The sequence below is a fragment of the Pimephales promelas genome, chromosome 24, assembly GCF_988280905.1.
Source record: "Pimephales promelas chromosome 24, fPimPro1.hap1.1, whole genome shotgun sequence".
NCBI classification, from domain to species: domain Eukaryota; kingdom Metazoa; phylum Chordata; class Actinopteri; order Cypriniformes; family Leuciscidae; genus Pimephales; species Pimephales promelas.
In genome coordinates, this window is record NC_142792.1 from 10,568,145 (window position 1) to 10,588,972 (window position 20,828).

Genomic DNA, 20,828 nt, shown 5'->3' on the forward strand with positions numbered 1-20,828 from the left:
GTAGATATGGTGGTGCATGTCCAGTGATACATTTTTGTGTAAGCATGAGGATTTTGCTGTCGATCCAGAATGAAACAGGGAGCCAGTGCAGTGTAGAATGGGAGTTATGTGATCATATTTTCGGACTCTCATTAGGACTCTGGCAGCGCTATTCTGGATGTATTGATGCTTCTGGAGCACCAGTCCAGTCTGGTGGAAATAAAGGCATGAAGGCATGGACAAGTTTGCTTATGACAGATCCAAGTGGAAGCATGTAAAGAATGAATAAGATTGGGCCGAGAACCGACCCCTGTGGGACACCACATGCAACAGGGAGCATCCTGAAGTCACATTCTCCCAATATAACACACTCAGTACTGCCAGTAAGGTAGGACTGAAACTATTGCAAGACCATTCCAGACAGCCCAACTGTGTTGTGGAGGCGGTCCCAGAGGATGGTATGGTCTACTGTGTCAAATGCCGCTGTTAGGTCTAGGAGAATGAGCAGTGATGCTGATCCTGAATCAGCTGCCATAAGAAGGTAATTTGTCACCCTGAGCATATCTGTTTTGGTACCATGGGCCGAATGACAGCCTGATTGAAATATCTCAAATAAGTTGTTGTTTTTTAAATGGTTATGAAGTTGTGAGCCGGCTTCCATCTCTCGAACCTTGAATAGGAGTATGAAGATGCCTGGATGTAATGAATAGAAATGTGTACTTGTTAAGTGTGTCGCTATTTATGTTCTTCCTCCAGTACCCTAGGGAAACACCATCATCCCTCTAAACAGACTCATGCTAAAGATTCCCATGAAAATTAACTTGTTGAGTGCTGAACACTCACTTCAGAGAGGGGTCAGTGGGTATTTTCATATGGGCAAGTTTCTTTCTCTCATAGCATCTATAAAACAATGACGATTGTCAATGGAGATGTGAAACCCACAGTGAATCCTAAGAGAACTGCTTCAACATATGTCTGGACTGTGAGATCCTTGTCTGGGCTGGACAGGGTGTAATCCGCCACCGTCCTCATTCAACTATTGAGTCGGGAGAGAATTTAAGGTGCCATGGAGACTTGTGGGAAAAGCTCCTACGGCAGCCATTGTTTTTACAGTCCTGTCAGAGGAGTGAGTGCAGCTCTGCTGGTGTGAGCGACATGATGTGGTGGAAGGGATTGAATCGGATTACTTTATGAGGTACAGCAGACCTCAAACAGAGTTATAGTCAGAGGAGTGTCATACATCCTCCAGAGACTTACAGATACTTCTTACTATCAATAGAATGGCAATTTGCAAAGATTTGTTTTAGATGCTAAACCTTCCCACTAAGAATGATTAAGCAATGTGTTATGCTCCAGACAGTAACTTGTTATTTAAATTGATGTTATTGTCAATGAGTTGGTAAGTGTGTCGACTGACCTGTTGAGCAAGAAGATGTTGTCACTACAGGTCAAGGCCTCCAGAAGAACCTTCTTCTCAGAGATGGCTGTAGAGGAGTGAAACTTCATCCAGATAAACTCCCACACGTCCTCATCCATCAGAGACACGCCTGTGCAGTACACAATGTCCCGTACGTTAGGTGGAATCCTGTGGGACAGAAGATTGAAATATCTGATTGAAGACACAAGCTGAATTCACATTTATACTTGGATATTTTGAGGTAAACATTCACAGCTAGTAAATGATATCATTAGCATTTAAATAGATTTACAACTGAATTGGAGTCAAAAACTTTAATAGAAAACAAAGATTGACTTTTGAAGTCTAGGGAAAATAGTGAAAAAATGGGATACATTGATTGAAACATATGCACACTCAATGGTACTTGCATGTTCATTCAACATTTACTGATGTTTATATTAGATTCATATGACAGATCCCACCTAATTCTTATTCTAATTCCTGACAAATACTTTTTTCCCGAAGAGAGATTTATTTTAAAACAGCAGACATTTGTTTTGTCCTCAGGGTTGTTTAAAGATAACAGGTCACAAGTCAACGTTTCACCTCCAGAAGAATCAATGAAAAACAGCGTGAGTGTTTTTTGCATGTTTTTATTTGTACGCGTATGTGAGAATTTGTGGTGTCTTTTGCGGTTTCTTTTCTCCGCTCAAATTGTCTGTTGTCTATAATTTTAAATCAAAGATTTAGGATTTCAAATGGGCCACATTTGCTCAAGAGGTCTTCTGCTGTCCGCAATCACTTCGAATTCTGTCACAGCAAGACTGATGTTCATAATAACACACCAGCTGTTCTAATTCGATGATATAAGTTAATCATTTAAGTGGGGAAGATTGGACCCAAATCATCCCAGCAGGCCTCCCAAAGTGAATCACAGTGCAAAATACTGAATAGGCCTATATATATAGTCTAGAGATACAGGTTATAAGTATGAGCTCTGAATGGACCCATGATATCATCTGATTATACATCTCAGAAAAGAATAACAGTCTACAGTAGAAGAACACAGAGAGAAAAGTATCTCTCAGGCTGTGAGACGATGCATGTAATATTCGTACAGGAAGAAGAAATAATATTAAACCTCTGGAGGAGCTTTGGCGATACAGTGACTGAACTTTTGATTTGCTCAAACAAAGCGCAATAAAGACCTGCTGATTCTGGATGAGCCGTCGGAGCCTCTGGGAGTTTTCAATGTAGCGATACAGAGAACGGCACATTCAGTAAGTTATAAAATCATGTCACAACCAATTGGAGCGTACAGACTGAAATTTCACCTGTGAAGGAGATGTCTTATTTATGATTGCCACTGACAGGAAGCCTATGCGAATTCAGAAACTCAGTTAAACAATTATCCTTTTTGCCGTTCCGTTTATATTTGTACCATTATATCTGGAAAATTCATGACTTAAAGAATATTTTCAGAATGAAAATGGTAGAGAACACAATCAACCAATCTCTTTTACTTCCGATATTATAACATGAATATAATGGTTTTCTGTATAATGTGGCTGTTTGGAGGCAACACATTTATAATTAAAATAATTATGAGATTTGTATACACCTCTAGACCTTACGTGTGTTCTTGAAACAATGTACAAAGTTTATGTACTTTACAATGTTTGAGAGTTTATTGTTTTAAAAAGAGACTAAAACTATGTCACGCACTATACAAAGAAAAAAAAAATAGCTGGGTCAGTTTCCCTCGACCGAAGCGTCGCTCTTTATTTTCAGCCCTGTCTTCTTTTCTCAGTCTGTGGTATCTTGTTTTTAATCAATAAAGCACACGAGGAGGTTTTGTCAGAGTTTGTCTTTGGCCAGTGATCTGAAGCCTTTCTTTGCAGCTCATAAACTCTGCTGGGTCATTCCTGTGACATTATCATCACCTAAACCATAAAAAGACATAAAGGTCAACACATTCCTCTTTTATGTGCTGCTTATCCCTGAATATCAAACTGAACAGATTCTTTTTATTCTCCCAGCAGGACTAGAGGTCATTTTTGAAGAAAGGACAATGAAGGACACATCTGCCAGATCCAAACGTCTGCTGTCAGGTCAGATGAAAATGGCACAATTTGAAACTTAGCACAGTCAAGGCACATTCAATAAAATGCAAAAGTAGTCAAAATTATAATAGTATCAAAAGTATGCTACAACTGATACCATAAAAACAGTCGAGAAGAAAGGCAGCAAGTCTAGCAGATGCATTTCAGAAATAATCTATTTCCATCTGTTGACTCGACAGTCGTACACCAGAAACTAAAGCATTTTAGGTGCCTTTCATGAGCTCTCACTGTCTGTCAGCAAATTAAACTAAGCTGTCCACATGATGATACGTCTATCAGGAGGGATTGTGTTCAGTACAGACTGTCAGTTCAGACACGAACAGAAACCTCACACTGGACTCCATGGGGTAATAATTACAGAGCCACTGTTAGAGCAATTGAGCCGTTTCAGGGCAAAAGAGTGGAAAATCTTTTCCTGACCAGGTCAAACACTGGCTGAATACAAATGTGTGTGCATTTCACATGTTAAAAGCAAGAATATAGGCAAAAACAGCGTTTTAAACAGAGCAACTGCTGCTATCAGAAAAGCTCATGTCATATTAGATACCTCGATAAGTCATTAAAAGCACATTAAGTCAAGGTCAATATGTGACACATCACATGTGTAATAAAGCATCTGTGTGTGTATTTTAAGGCACAATTTTTAAGCCAGCAAGCAAATATCCAATGTATTTGAGGTTGCTAATGCGTGATGAACAGTGTGTGTGTTGGTAGGCGTGCGGCCAACTGTTTGTCTCAAGGCCAAAAAATGTTTTTCTAAAAACTTGGCAAACACAATATCTTGTGCATGGTGAAAACATTTCTTCAGACACACAAACACAATCCTGTTTATTCTCCATTATGGCCATTAGTGCCTGCCGGAAGGCTGGTGTGCCTGACTGTGTGAGACTGCATACATGCATGTGAACATTGCTGTGGGCAGCAGAGAAAACAAATCAGACTGTGTGTTTCCATGGACACTTGATAGAGCTCCTGCTGTATGGATGTTGGCAGTGTTGATGATCAGGACATATTGAACAGACCTCAAAGTGTCCACACACACCACAGCACTGTGCCTCGATATTATTGCAGAAATGTAATGTGCGTTTGTCCAAATCGAAAAGGACAATTGTGGATGTCAATGTTGAAGTATGGTTTCTCAATGATGATTTTATTATTCATGTCCTTTTTCTTCAAATTATTCATGTAATTTGAATTTGCTCAGCAAGTCACACTGGCATTGAGTAATTGAGCCAACTTGCACCAATCACAATCACGGTGTATCTGATGTAGTCGGGCCAAAGGCGAGCTAAACAGATGACGACAGCGCTGCGACGTCGAAGTCATTAGTTAACATTGCAAGATGGCTATGGGTGAACACCAGTTTGGTGTTCTAAAAGAGGAACAGAAGATAGTGCTCGAATCGTTCTTATGCAAGAGGGAACATTTTTGCTGTTTTGCTGACCAAATACGGCAAGAGTCTAATCTACCAGTTAGCTCCGCTGGTAGCTAAGCGTATGGGGCGTATTTTTGTGATTGGTCATAGTGTTATCCAATTGCATGCAGTGAGATTTTCAAATGCATGCTTGGTGACGCCCCTCGAGTCGGGGCGATTTTCATTACTCAATGCCAGACCCTTAATCTTTTGGAATTGGGTCTGTATTTCCAAGCTACCAAATCACAAAACTAGCCAAATAACATGCCTAATATACTTTTTTTTTTAAACATAATTGTAAGTCTTTTACATTTAAAGGGTTTTTTTTAAAACAAAAATCTTCTGAATGTGCAATTTTAACTATACCACTATATAAACTTTCTCTTTGTTGCAGTCCAATCTGATTTAGTTAAGCGAGTCGTTGTAAACTGTATTTTGGGCCGATTCAGTGAATCTGAGTGATTTAGATTTAACTAATTTGATAAAGAGTTGACATAAGAGACACCTCAAAACAGCATTAAGTGAAACCTTGAAGTTCATTATGGTGTTTTGAAATACGTTTGGACAGGAGTATGTGTTTGTCACTCTGTAAATTTGCTCACCTGTTCTTGTTGCTGGAAATCCAGTCTGAAATGAGAGTCACAGCTTGGCGGTGACAGTGTTTGCTTCCAAAACTGCAGGCCAGCATGATCACCTCTCTCTGCAACTCTCTGAGGAGGAAAGAGGGATGGATACCAGCAGGGAAGAACAGCAGCAGGAAGTAAAAGATGGACAAAGGGGAAAAATGAAAGGTGGAAAATGTCTGACTTAAAATTTCGGTGTCCTTACTTAGACTTCATATACGTTTATAAGTGTAATACATAATTCATTAAAGATGAAATTCAAGACTCACTCGGCCTGGTAAGCCGTCTGCATGATGGAGGCGTCAGGGGAAGTGTTTGGCCAGCCCAACTTGTGATACTTTGGTTCCACCTGTCTTAGAACATAGTCCTGAAGAACGAAACAAAAAGCAAACAAAAGTAGAAAACAAAACACATGGTAGAGAATTAGTGAGTCTGGTTGCCATGTTGAGACCAGGATTTACATTTCTCTTGAAATAACTGAGTACTTTATTATGTATACTTGCTGTATAAATGTATAAAGCTCATTCCCGACAACATCCAGACCATTTAAGAAAACTGAGCTGGACAAATTGGTCATTATTAAGATTTTATGAATTAGCTTTCATCTTAAAAAATAAATAAATAATAATGATAAAAAAACTAAAATATATAATAACACATATATAAATGTCTGGCCAAATTATTCAATATTTGACTAATAGAAGCTGTGAAGAATGAGACATTGTGTAGTTTAAAACTTAACATATTATGTTGTTTTGTGTCATGTGTGTGTGTGTGTGTGTGTGTGTGTTTTGACTCTCCATACGGTTGAGGGAAATGTAACAGCAGGTGATGTCATGGCTAATTTAGCATGACTGCTCTCCTTCATGCCCTCTTACTGAGACGAGTGAATGATCACAATTAGACCCTGCTATGCTGCAATTCAACTCTGAACACACACACACACTTACATTTACACGGATAAAAGCACATACAATAAACACTGGGACAGCGTTAGAGGACATTGTTTTCCATATTGTGGCGGACCGTACTGATGATCAGGTGTGTTTGTCAAGCTGTTACTACAAACACTGAGTGATGTGTTATAATTTTGCCAACAGAGTAACCTCACCTCAGTTTGACAATTAGTGACGGAGCACACACACACACACACACACACACACACTGGAATGAAGGTTTAGACACCTGGTCACATGATTTGAAGGCACTTGACTAATTTGCTCCAGCTGTTTCCTGTCTTGCATTACATGCTAAACATCTGCTCTGTCTCACAGTAAACACAATAAATGAGAGTTACAGAGAGAAGACGCTATTAAATTCATCACACACTCACTGCAGACACTAAAGGGTCGTCCATTACAGAGGAGGGGCAGAAATGACTCATGTGCACTGAGGGATTGTGGGTAGGCGTGTGAATGCTATTCTGAATAACAAAGTGATAAATGAATATGAAAGCAGGTGGACAAATAACAGAGAGACTGTCTCACACTGTCATATACAAGCATGCTGCACATTATACGCGGCATATTATTTATAAAAAAAATGTACATTTCTCATTCTGATCAAATAACGTATCTAGAAGAAAAAGATAAAAATGACATCTGATATTGTGCAGGTTTCACGGGAAATGGACGACTGAGTCAAGTGCAGTGCATTGTGGGAAAAAGTATTTCACACAGTCCGTCCTCATATTATACTGTAAGTGCAGAAGCTCATCTGGGAATCCCACACACATGCACACTATTGCACACTCCTCACAACATGCACACTGTTTACTGCAGAAATATTATGATTACACTAATCCGAACATATAGCCATTAAAACACAACCGATGGTGGAAATCTCTGTTTTGCACATCTATGAGATTCTAAAAGAGGCATTGTGCCTGTACTGAAGTGGAATAATGATCAGAGGAAGTCTTAAGTTCGATCTGTCGAGTCATCTGAGACGTGCTGCCAGATATCAGCTGTGTCTTTCTTATTGCACTAGTCAAGGTTAAAATCCAACAGACACCAAACGTATGTGAGATCAGACTCACGCTGAACAGGCTGTGGTCTTCAGTGCGGTCCAGGAGTTTGTCCAGCTGGTAAAGAGCTCGACTAGCAGCGTGCCAGGGCAGAAACTCGCTCTCCTGAGACAAATATGAGATCATCTGCAAGGGGACGTTTTGGGGCAAATATCCCGCTCTAGAGAGAAGAGAGAGAGTAGGAGGATAAGACACTAGCAGCACATTTGAAGCATATTTCCCCTTTGGTAGACACATCGTTAACATTTGATTACAAACAGTTCATTTTGTTCATCATCATTCGTTTAGAATACCTGCAGGCATCGTGCTTCTGCGTGGGGAGTCATAATGTGCTGTAAGAAACACACACAAAAAAACTGCTTCTCTTGTACGGCTACACTCGTGTTTAATTTGCATACATCCATAAAACATAAGATCTCTTCTAAAGGATTCAAATGTCTTCTCCCCTTTTCCCCTCGCTCCTTTCAGAAATGCCTACAACCCTTCATTGAGAGGGGAAAAACAGAGAGATGGCCAATATCCTCAGAACAAAAACACAAGAAGACGAGACTTTCCATGAGTCTTTGAATCTAAAGAATGTTTTCTAGCAAGCATAGTGTCACTATTATATTAAGTTACTGTCTAAAACACACAAGCAACCACATAACAATGTTTGGAACAGGTTAGCATTGTCGCTAGCATCTTTTTTAGGATCATAATAATGCTTACTTTGTGTGTGATATGTAGTTTTATGTTTATTTGAGTGTTTTGCTGTTAGCTTAGCAACAGCAAAACAGCCAATGGCAAACTCAATTGGAATCAATTGTCAGTCGTATCTGAGTGCACTTCAGATAAGTAGTGCTAATTTGCATGCCACATGAAAAGAGCATTTGAAATCAGGTGCGTATATAGGCTACCCAGACAGCAAACTGACATTGAATCAACGTGGAAACGACGTCTCTCATGACATTGAAACAACGTTGATTTGCTCATCGAATTAACGTTGAACCAACGTCAGAAGCGGCATTCTTCAAAGCTAAATGAAATCGAAAATTGGTTTGCTTTCATAACGTTGAAACAACGCGTTGATTTCAAGTTGATTTTCCGTTAGTTTTGAAAGAATGACGCATCTGACGTTGGTTCAACGTTAATTCGATGAGCAAAACAATGTCAGATCAACGTTGTTTCGATGTCATATTTCCACGTTGATTCAATGTCAGTTTGCTATCTGGGTATGTCAAGTGAGTGGCGCTAGAATCACATTTAGCTTGATCAAAAACATACGGAAGTTGGCAAAAATCTGGCAGCATTTTCTTTGGAAATGAAGGGCCAGATTTGTTAAACAGGGAAAATTAGCGTGAGAGCATAATTCCGAAAAAAGTGAGTTCTACGCATGATCTACTGACGACATGCAAATTAACAGCCGGATCATTTCCATAATGACCAAAGCAATTTACCAAGAGCAGCACAAATTAGCGTCTGGTTTAAGAATTAGCGTCTGCTTTTTGGGGCAATAAATAATGGCACAAATACCAGTAAATTGACTAGCGCAAATCTCAGTAAATCACCTTACATGATTCATTTAAATACTCCCATAAATTTCGTGTCTGAAAGAGAAACTCCAAATGCAATAAGATCAGCCGCAAAAATAACCCTGTCCACGCTTTTTCAGTGCTAATTTTAATCAAATTTTCAGTGACTTTAGTAAATCCCGACAGTAGTTTTTATCGCCAAATGAGGGTTTGTGCTTGATTATATACGATGTAAGTTCAAAATGTATTAGTTTACCCATCATGCTCTATGGTAAAAGCGTTTTGAGGTTCTAACATAGTATTGTGCAAGTCATTATTAATCGAAAATCTGACTTTTCCTTTCTACAGTGATGTAGTATTTTTTAAGTTTTGCAAAACTGTCAAAAATACATTAAAATAAATCACGTTTTCCAATGAGCCTGGGTTGTCATTATTTTATGCAGAGCATGAGCACTCTGAATCAGAGGTCAGGCGAAAAAGGAAGTGATCAGACTTGTAAACGGACTCATTAAATTCCAGGGGACAGATTCACCCAACACACATTTAATTGGGACATTAATCACAGTTACTCACGGACACCCACTGTTAACCAAAGAGGTTTTTAACATTTCCAGACAAACTGATTTGCAATAATATAAGCAATTGAAGAGGTGAAGAATTAGAAACTATATTTCAACATCTCCATGAAAAAAGCAGTAAATGTGTTTATAGTATCAAGCAAATGTGAATTTATTTGTGTCTGACCAGGAACTGTTCTTATTATTTCAAACAGCCTGTTAATGTATTAGAGAAGGACGGAGAGTTTTTATTTAATTCTTATTTAATATCTGCCTTTAATATTTGAAGTTCAGGGATTAGTGGTCCTTAAAGTTTCAATATGAAGTCAAACGTTCATATACATGGGATAACAGTTCACTAGAAGGGGCAGTGTTGTAGTCGAGACCACCTCACTCGAGTCCGAGTCGACACCGAGAGCAGAGAGAGTCGAGTCCGAGTCAAGACCGAGTCCATAGAGAGTCGAGTCCGAGTCGAGTCCGAGACCAGAGCCGGTCAAGTCCGAGTCGAGACCGAGACCAGTGAGGGTTGATTACCTAATTTAATTTTATTTACTTAGAGAAATCCTTTTTTTTTTTTTTACTGAATTTACTTAGAGTTTAAAAAATATGATCAGTTTAGGGTAAAAAGGCCACATAGTAGGTGGTGTTAAAAGTAATTTTATTACAATTTGTCATGCGCAGTTGCGCACTAGAAAATCACCAATCACTGGGCGTGTCAATCAATTTAAAGAAATATTTTATTAACATACATTAATAATCATGAAAAATATTTTTAATTGAACTCGAGTGGACTCGGGAAGAATTCCGAGTCCTAAAAAAAAAAAAAATGTTCGAGTACGAGTCAATTCCGAGTCCAAATGGACACGAGTCCATGACAAGACCAAGACCATTAAAATATGGTCTCGAGACCGAGTCCGAGACGAGTCCGAGTCTCGAGTACTACAACACTGAGAAGGGGTGTGCATAAGACTGACATGACACCTTCATAATCATGACATGACATGGAGTATGTCTTGAATATGAAGTGGGGTTTATGCATGTTTATGACAACTGTAAAGCAGAAATGCTTTATTTGACTGACTCTGACATTTCTGTTAGTCTTACAGATTTATTGGAGTCAGGTGCAATTTACTCTAAACACTGTTGAATTATTTGAAGTTAATGCAACTGGCTTAATGATTGCAGTGACTTTTACACCTCGGGCATGTATTAATTTTCAATAATTCCACAGTCTGGAGTCAATAATGCTATTTATCTCCAAACATTTTCTAAATGCTATGTCTAAAGCATGCTTAGAAAGCAGCTCAACAGACCTGGAACTACTTCACATTTGTGCAGATATAGAAAATGAATCAAAACCACTGTGTCAACCAAGCAGAATAAAGCATTAAACTGCGGTCTAATGAGCAATAATTGTGTTAAAATAAACAATTAATCAGTCTACAATGATGCCAAGGCACTTCAAACACTCATCGGCTGTCAGTTATTCTTTCACACTGATTACATGGAAATATTCAATTTAAATTGTCAGGATTGATGTGCACACAAGACATAAAGGATGCAGTCAAGAGCTTAATAGCATTGCATGTGCATTAATTATGTTTTGTTTCTCATTAGGCGAATGCGCTTAGGGACACTATAGCACATAAACTATTGCAAAGTGTTCACCGGTCAAGTCACATTAAAGGTGAAGTTAATGATGGACAGTGGACGACACAAATCACATTTTGTTTGGTTCCACTGACCTCTAGAGACAACCAGTCTGTAATAGTTGATCATTATAAATATACAATGTTACATATGATATTAGACCAAAGGTTCATATTGCGCCTGAGTTCTCCTTTAAAATGGAAATTCTTTAGAGGGAAAATAATTTATAATGGCTATCATTCATATTTAGAGACGCTTCCACTGGAGGACATTCAGTTTTTTCCGTTTCTTAAAACTTTCCTTTCTTCCTTGTATCTTTGAATTATTCAGCTTTCTGATCGAAGGTCTGAGGGAAAATGTTCATTAAATATAAACACAACATTACCATAAAAGTGTCATGAGGCATTGAAGTTTCCCTGCTGTTCCCTGTGAGCACAGTAATAAAAGAGCTGATCACTCTCATGCTTCAGGAATGTGCCAATACACACGCACACAGCCTCGGAGAAACATTGCATGAAGGCCATTTATCATTGATAATAGCACTCCAGAAGAACAGCAAGGTAAAAATAAGAGTGTGCTGCTCTTTAAAATTGCCTGCCATCCTTCATTTTCAATGAGAGCTGGCGATGTCTGGCAACATGATCGTCAGCGACCATTGGAGGATTGAAAAGAAACTTTTTTTTTTTTTTAAATTAATGTGAATATAAAGAGTACCATCACAGTCTCCTAAATAAATAATTACCTTTTAAATTGGCCTGTAATTGTAGCTCATTTTAAACAGGCCTATTAAGAAGCGCCATCGCTGAGAGAACATATTGTGCAGATATGGAAACGCAACCAATATAGTCTCTTAGCACTGTTGTTTAATTCTTCCTGTCAGTTGTGTGATATGTGTTGTATGGCAGAATTGTTGACAGGTGTTGCAATGTTTCACGAGCGTCACAAACAAAACACCCTTCAGTCTTTACGGAAACAAACCTGCTGATGTTCGGGTTAGGAACAGATCAGCATTTTTATGGAAGTTCACGTATGCTGGTGATCAAAATGACTGTTGACAGTAACTGTTAATTGCTTAAAAATCTACATGAAAAGGATGCATTCTGACACTGTTTTCACATGCCAGTAACAACATAGTGGATATAATAATATAATAATATATAATATAATATTAGTTTTAACAGGCTGAAATGTGACCCAAATATTTTTGACTGTTCAATCCAATCCAAAACCTCTGTATAGCTGTCGCTCCAGAGAATATTTTAAAGGGGGGGGTTGACTGCGATTTCTCTTTTTCCATTTTAAATAGTGTGTAATGTTGCTGTTGGTGCATGAACAGTATCTGCAAAGTTGCAGCGCTGAAAGTTCAGTGTAAGCAGAGATATCGTCTTTTAAAAATCAGGAAGTATATTGCCAAAAACTACTCGTTTGGGACTACAGCTGGGTTTTAGTCATCACTAACTCACACATTTGCATCAACCCCTCCAAAAAGGGCATGCGCATATTTCTGCGGCTCGTCGAGTGTGTTGTGTTCACCCAGCTGTCAGGGCTTCTGTGTTCGAGCTTCCCACGGACGTACATGTACTTCGTCATCAATGGATACAATTTATGTTTGATTATGTTCCTGAAAATGACGATCGTAATCTAGCTCTCTATGCTGCGCATTTTACGGAAGACAGCTTCCAGAATCTCCACGAGTTCAACACCGGATTCAACAAGAAACTGTTACTAAAACATGAAGCAGTTCCAACTTTAAAACCAGAGGCAGCAGTTGTTGGGCCACAACCTGTAAGTAGGCTAAGACTTAATCATTTTAAATGTATTTGCATGTATAATTCCAGACGTAGCCTTGTGTTGTATTTTTTTGAAATGCCAGCACTGGCTTTATAGCTACTACTGTAGTTATGCTATTTTGTGTCTACGACAAACGCGTACAAACATTATGGACCTGAATTTTGTATAAGTACTAATGTTGTAAATGTATTTTTCATGTATATTTTGTGACGTTATTTTCGATTTGATCAAGAACGTAAACTTTCCAATGCTGTTTGAGTATAACATTAGTAGCCAGTCAGTTGCTATTGTTGCCAGTCAGATGTATTATGTAATAATAAATTATTAAAAATGTATTTTATAAATGTATTTTGTTGTATTATGTAAAACAAACGTGTATAAATTAAAAAAAAAATGTAGCAAATTATCATTCAGAACCGTTTAGTAAGAGCCATGTGTGGTGAGGTTCTGTTTGACTCTCTTCATCGCGGCTTTCTCCGTCTGATTCTGCCTCAAACTGATAAACTGCAGTTCAACACATATTTACTGGACCAGAGCTCAGGACATGCACGTTTACCCTTCCGGACAACGTGAGCGACAGTTTAGCCAATCACAACACCCAACGCCCAAACTAACCAATCTGAGCCCACTGCCTGTTTCTGAGGGAGTGGTTTCATAGACTCAGGAAGTCGACCGGTCGTTCGAGGACAGAGGGGAGTGCGGCTGACAATAAAGGTGAAGTTTATGAAAAATAAGACTTTTAAAAAAAGAAAAACCATAAACACAATCATGCAAAGAAAAAAAGCAGTCAACCCCCCGTTTAATAACTCTGTGCTTTAAAGACACTTTTATAGAAGATGTGTGCTTTCTCATGGAAGAAAAGTTATGCAATTAACCCAATTATTATGTACATTAAATACGATCTTCTGTCTCCAGCTAGGCTTCACTAACACTAGCTTTCTTCTTCTCAATTGATCCAGTAATTCATAATCACAATAAAGTCTTTGTGAGTCAGTATTGATCTGTGTGAATGACTCCCATGAGCACCAGGGGCGTTTAATTAGGTAACATCCCTTGAGGCATTCAGTTTCTTCAGTCATATGAACACTCTTTATCATCCCAGTAATTTACAGAGAAATGAGACATTTTACCCACTGTGATTGACGATGATGCTGTTTTTAATATGCAGGTTGGCATTTTTGCTTCTTTAGAACATAACAATAACCTCCTCCACAGATCTGAGCCTGAGGTTGAATGAGACATGCTGTTAACATCTGCTCATTTTATTAAAAGTAGGAATAAAATGATTTGCCTTAAGTCCTGTTAACTTTCAATTATCAAGCCCTTCAGTAAACAATTAAGGCTGAGGTGAATAAAAGGGCTAAATGAACATGACGTACTACAACACAGGAGGAACAAGTTTCCTTTCTCGGCTCAATGTGCCGGCAATAAACACAAGTGTCCCTGTGGGTTTGTCGACTGACTGAACTCTGGTGGTTAGGAAACATCTTTGGTCAAAAGCACAATTCTCCACATGCCTGTTAAAGCCCCGTCTATCTCAACATGACAGCGCCAGCACACAAGCCTGTCGTTTCAGTTTGAAGAACAGCGTTGCTAATGCTAGAAGAACAACAAGCTTCCTCATTTAGTTTCGTGAAAGAATAAAATTGACTATCCGAAGTGAATGAATTTCACAATCAAAGCAGAACCTAAATTCAATGTCTAAGAAAGTCTCCACTCAAACAGGGATTTGGCTTAAGAAAGAATCAGTTGGTTTGTAGCATCAACAGTAGCAGCCAGTGACTGAATATTTCCTTCATTAAGCAGAATGAGCGAGTCTGTATCGAACAGAGAGGACCTTAGGGAGAGCAGTTGCTGAAAGGACTAATGGCAGCTTGCAGCCTGTGGCACAATAAACCCTCTTCTCTGCCGTTTCTCTCTTTCCTCCTCTCACATGTGAGTTTCCAGCTAATGACGAAGCTCTGAAGGATCGACACATTGAGACCGGAGGTCTTTTCCCTCGCTTTCTTACAGTATTATCCGCCATCACAGTAACGGCTCAGTGGTCTCACCGCAGGTCTCATCTTGATGAGCTAAAGGCTTTTTACTTCACTAACGCCTTGGGGCTAAAGGAGAAAAGATCAAGAGTACAGTACAGAACAAGAGCAGAATCTGTCAGTAATGACGGTCCAGCTGTAGTTCACTGGATCTGACTCTTCTTTCTATTGTGATGGACGGCTTTATCAAGATCCTTTCAGGGTGACCAGAAGAAAATGGGAGTTAACTTTGAAATGTAGGTCTTTTCAAATGCTTGGTGCCAAATTACTGTCTGTCTCTAAAAGACAAAGAAATCCAGCATTTGCAAATGTCACATTTAATAATAATATCCCTCATTTTTGAATGACATCAAATGGATGAATTGTTACTTTCAGAACATCAATTACCCTCAAAGAGATTTTTCATAATAATAGGAACATTTTCATAAATGTCTGCCTAATCGTTTCTGATTGGGTAGGTTGAACTGCAAAATGGAATGCATGCTCTAAAGATGAACTTCTTACAGAGATTTTGCATTCTATGCTTTTTTACAGTTGGTGAATCAACACATTCTCATCCCAAGACGTCATCTATCCATACGTCAACATCCAATGTTTTAGGGTACCCTTTAATGTCAGTTAGATGACGATCCTAGGGCGTCATCCAACTGACGCTTTACCTTTAGCGTCAGTTAGATTACGTGGGTAGGTTAAGGTCTGGGGTAGGTTTAGGATTAGCCCAGCAAACACAGAATGTTCCCGAATGGTCCCATGAGGTTATTTTTTTGGGGAACCAAACAAGAACGCTATAGGAACGTTCCATGTAGGTTATTTTTAGGTTCCATTTTTATAACGTAAGGAGAATGTTCCGGGAACGTTCCTCCCCTAATCTAGAGGGAAAGTTATGGGAACCAAAAACTAACGTTCCCAGAACCTAAATTTGTTTGCTGGGAGATAGCATCAGCGTCAGTTAGATGACGCGGGTAGGTTTAGGTCTGGGGTAGGGTTAGGTTTAGATAGCGTCATCTAACTGAAGTTAAAGAATAGGTCTAGTAATGCTATATTGTAATCAGCTTGAAGTATGCTATGGAAGTGAAATTACAGTTTTGCAACACTTTCACTTCAGTTCAATCATGATGTAACCTTCTGAAACTTTCAGCCATTGCTACTGTAGCACCTTTCTGTTGATTGACGTGTGAAAAATCCTCCAGAGCTCTTTAGGGAAATCAGGTTTCAATTCATGATTCATCAGAGTGTTATTTAGAAATGAAGCCTTTTATAATTAAAAAACGAACAAAATACAAAGAACATTATTTAAATGCAGGTCTAGTTTGGTAAAAAAATGGATTTAATATGTTTTAAACAATGATTATTGTGTTTTGATGTAATAGCAAAATAAATTGGTGCATTTAATTTTGAATTTATTTAATCAGACTTAGATTTAATTACTGCAGGGGCGTGAAGGCTGTTAGATGGAGAGCAGGTCTCACACTCTCTGAATGATTCTGCATGTAACAAACTGAACCCACCTCGCCAGGTTGAAGACGTCGTCGATCAGACCGGCCCTGTTGCCCACTGAGATGATCTGCCGCGAGAGAATAGCACAGACATTTACAAAACAGCAGGAAGTGATGAGGAGAATGAGGAAACAGAAGGGGGGAAGAAACACTTTGGATAAAACGTGAGGAGCCAGAAGGACTGACAGTTGTTGAAGAAAGAAATACCTTTGGGTTGCTCATCAGCTGTTGAATGAGAAGTCTCCAGTTGTGGAGGTCGTAGTTCACTCGGAAATATCCCGTTTGATTAATGTTGCCCAGCAACCACGTTTCGCCGCTCATGTGACCCACTCTGTGCCTCTCTATAAATACAGCAGTGAAAAAAAAGAAGTTGAATCAAAAATTAAATGACACTTCTGACACTGTAGCTCTTATAAACAGAAACATGCGGCGCTAAATGACGCCTAGACGCTCATCGACAGATGTGGATATATTCAGATAACAGGAAGTTAACAAACAAAATGTTTATTAAGCAATTAAACTGACTGCACTTCTAATGAAATATAAACCAGTCACTATAGTTCATATGGACTGATGGATTCTACCTGACAGTGAACATGCAAAGCTTTTTATGCATAGCACAATTATTATCTTTGAAATGAACTCAGACCTGCACAGAAATATACACGAAGAGACGATGCATTCACCATTTAGTATGCAACATCTGTAATCTGTTGTGTTTGCCACGTTCTCAAGCTGTAATATCCCAGCCAGACCTTGTGCTTTTTCATGGCTAACAAATGCACTGGTTAAGTGCTTTCGAGCGCTCATGGACTCAATGGATTTGCAGTGTATCGTGATCCAGGAAGCATCCAAGCGTCAGCGGCCAGATTTCAAGAGTCATGCGGTGAGTTAATGCATATAAATGAGGTCTCTATGTTACAGTGTGTGTTTGCTTCAAGAGTCATTGTCTCCGGCTCGGTGTCATCTGCATTGTTGCCCTGCTGAGGGCCGTTTTTCATGGAAGGTGAGCAGAAAATGGAGGCTGTTAAATGGTCTCATGATCAGGGGAAATTTCAGCTTTGAGCCACATGGATCGCTCGCAGAGCAAATTCAATTCCGACTCTTGGAATTTGACTCGCTGTGCCTCCGTCTAAAGAAAATCCACCTCGTTTTCCCAAAGGAGAGGAATGTAATGGAATAAGATTGCATGTAATGATGGTGGACGTGTGGGTGCTGCACCAGTGTGGGAATCACAAAAGAATAGCATTGAAGTGTTTAGTAAAAAGATTTTTACATAAATACAGAGCTGAATTAGTCACATTTAATGAGGAAATGCAATTTAAGAAAAACTTTTTTTATTTGGTATCTTACTGACTGATGGGGATTTCATGGGGCAAGGACATGAGAGCATTTTTTTTTTAGGTCTAACAAAGTCAGGGTGATATCAAACTGTCCCGACATCATCACAATGAAGGAAAATCCTCATTAGAATAATGTGACCCATAAGCTAATAAAAGCACTTTGTATAATTGTACCTGTTTTATTGGCGACCCACATGATGGTCTCTGTTGATATGTGACTGGAGTTTCCCACTGCAAACGTCAGCGGTATCTGCCACTGGAAGCTGAGACAAAGAGAAATAACAGATGAAAAGCTTCTGTGTGATCTCAGGAGTTTAAATGTCACAGATACAAACTGTATGACGTGCATAATCTGACACATATGGACGGCCACGGTTTAATGGTATTGTGGGATACATCCGTGCAATATCCTCTCTGTCTCAACACTAGCAGGCAGAGTGACAAAATCAGGAGTATCAGATGATTGTGAAGCTCAAAGAAAACCCAGCAGTGTCAAAGCTCAAAGAAATCAGCTTTCATTCTTTCCCAGAGTGCTTTGCTTTCTCTCTCTGTCACACACACACAGCTGTGTATCACGCGGCACCCGATCGCTGTCATGTTCTGTGTCGCCACCTCATTTTGATGTCGATTCATCTGTGGCTCTAAAGCTTTCATGTACTATTGTGTGTGCTTGAACATGTCTAGGTATGAGAGCCTCTCCAGTCAAACTCTGGCTGACAGCTGTCACACTGGATGGCCGCCCCTCTTTCAGCCTGTCAAAATGTCTGACACACACGTGGACGAGTTCTGCTGTCTGCCAGCATAAATTACCCCAGACAGCAAGAGTGCAGCGTTGCTGACCCAAAGCAATAAATATTGTATCATTATGAGATCTAATGTAAGACTAAGTCATTTGTACACGCTCCAAACAAATATTTTAACTTCATTTAACAATTTCCACTCTTTTTTTAATAGATTCACTGGGAAATTCGGATGATCATGGACAACAATATAGGTATGTGCTATAGGTTTAATATGCTATTGCTATTTAATGTGTTTTATGCAGAATTATGTAGCAAAGAAAGAAAAATGAGGAAAAATGACCAAATACTTGACACTTGAGACAAATGTCTTGTTAATGATTTTTGGTTTTGTTCAAAGTAATTGAATCAACAGATTGTAAATAACAGAAGAATATGGTATTTAGGGTATAAAATGTCCCTTCTGTAGAGGCTAAAGGCACAAAAATGGATCATAATTAATAGTTGGCAGGCTTTTTCATTCGTTGACAAGATGGTCGATATGATTATCCTTTTTTCATATGGTACAATCTTTGTTGAAGTGATGTACTGAACATTTATAACCTTAGATATTATGCAAACATATTAATAATCCCAACCTATGTTTTCAAGTCTTTTAAATATGATAAATGTGTTGCTCCAAAATTGTTCTATAGACATATACTGTAGAAAAGATGAGCTGTCTTTAATCTTGAGGCAACATGCTAAAAAAAAAACTCTGACAAACACATAGCAACACCCTGGCAGCCGTCACAGCAGCCTAGCACTGTGGCAGTGAACTTTACACAGGCACGCACCACATATTCCTCATAAATGTCAACATTTTGTCATTAAATAAGAGGAGGATTAAATATCCGCCTGGATTATTCAGGATGTCAGTCTTGGCTGTGGGGAGAAGGTTGGATCATTAAGGATTTGTGTTAGTTGGAAAACTGACAGGAACGGACAAAAATCCTTTTCAGGCTGATGGTGACTCACCTTCATTCATTCAGGAAAGATGTTTTATGTTATTTAATGTGTCTTAATTATGTCTGAACAAGCCTCAATGAGGGTTTTGTGAAAAGACAGACAGAAAGCTCTGTTATAAACAATATGGAAACTACTTACTTTATGTGCCGTATGTATAACTGTAACCAAAGTTAAAATGGATTATAATATTATCAGATTCCAGTTCCTGAAATCGCTTGTTTGTCTGGTATTTTAATGCATTATACTTTCTTTAGGCATTACATAATTATTAAAATGTATTATAACTGTGGTCACATACAATGTATTGTAAGGTGCATTACAATACATTAAAATACTTTTAAAATGCATTATTAAAAAAGGTTTAATTAAAGCGTTACCAACAAGACGTTTAAAAGCAGGAGAAACAGCTGTAAACAGCAGACACGGGAGATGCTGGGATGAAAGTTTAGTATCGCAGAGGATATAACTATAGCACAGTTGAGAAGACATTATGCATAAGATGAGGCTACATGAAGCCTGCTGGGAAACAGTATTTAAACGCATATGTTTATAAGGAGACTATAGAGAGAGATTCTGCGGTAGATGAGCGCTGATAACAATACTTATGAATTTCAGAGATAATAGAAGCATCTGTGTGTGTGTGTGTGTTCAAATGAAATCACACAGATACATTTACATAAAACTGTGTTCATCAGTGGGACTGAACAAGAGAAGAAAGCAAAAGAAAATTAAAGTTCTCCACAGGCTGGTAATTTGGTGGCTCATGTTTGTTCATTTATGGAAGTGTCTGTTATCATCATCGTTATTTACATCCCTCAGGAACTTTGTGTTATGGCCCCGAGCTTTAGCTAAAGCACGAATGAAGAGTGTAGTCTCTGCAGCAGATGGGTAAAGTGTGTGAAAGATGAGACATGAGACATGTGGGCATCACTTAATGTTTATGGAACAAACCTGTGTTTGTTATGATGTAGATATTATTCACTTGCTCTTAATGGACAATATTATATAAATGAAAGCAACATGAGAGGCAGTGCATTACAGTGATTTTACCAAGAAGAGTTGTTATGCACACGTGATGGCAGAAGCAGAATTAAAAAAGGTATCATTTTTGTAATAAATAATAATAGTGTAC

General features: G+C 38.7%; 1 protein-coding gene across 1 annotated transcript in view; it reads right to left on the bottom strand.

Moving 5' to 3' along the window:
* The window catches only part of LOC120476935 (thyrotropin-releasing hormone-degrading ectoenzyme), a 109,510-nt gene that overhangs the window by 6,729 nt on the left and 81,953 nt on the right, over positions 1-20,828 (bottom strand). The window contains exons 10-16 of the mRNA XM_039668249.2: positions 18,123-18,211; positions 16,813-16,946; positions 16,618-16,673; positions 7,577-7,724; positions 5,808-5,905; positions 5,518-5,625; positions 1,397-1,564 (exon numbers count right to left, since the gene is read on the bottom strand). Coding sequence (XP_039524183.2) covers positions 1,397-1,564; positions 5,518-5,625; positions 5,808-5,905; positions 7,577-7,724; positions 16,618-16,673; positions 16,813-16,946; positions 18,123-18,211 — 801 coding nt within the window. The remainder of the gene's footprint in view (positions 1-1,396; positions 1,565-5,517; positions 5,626-5,807; positions 5,906-7,576; positions 7,725-16,617; positions 16,674-16,812; positions 16,947-18,122; positions 18,212-20,828) is intronic.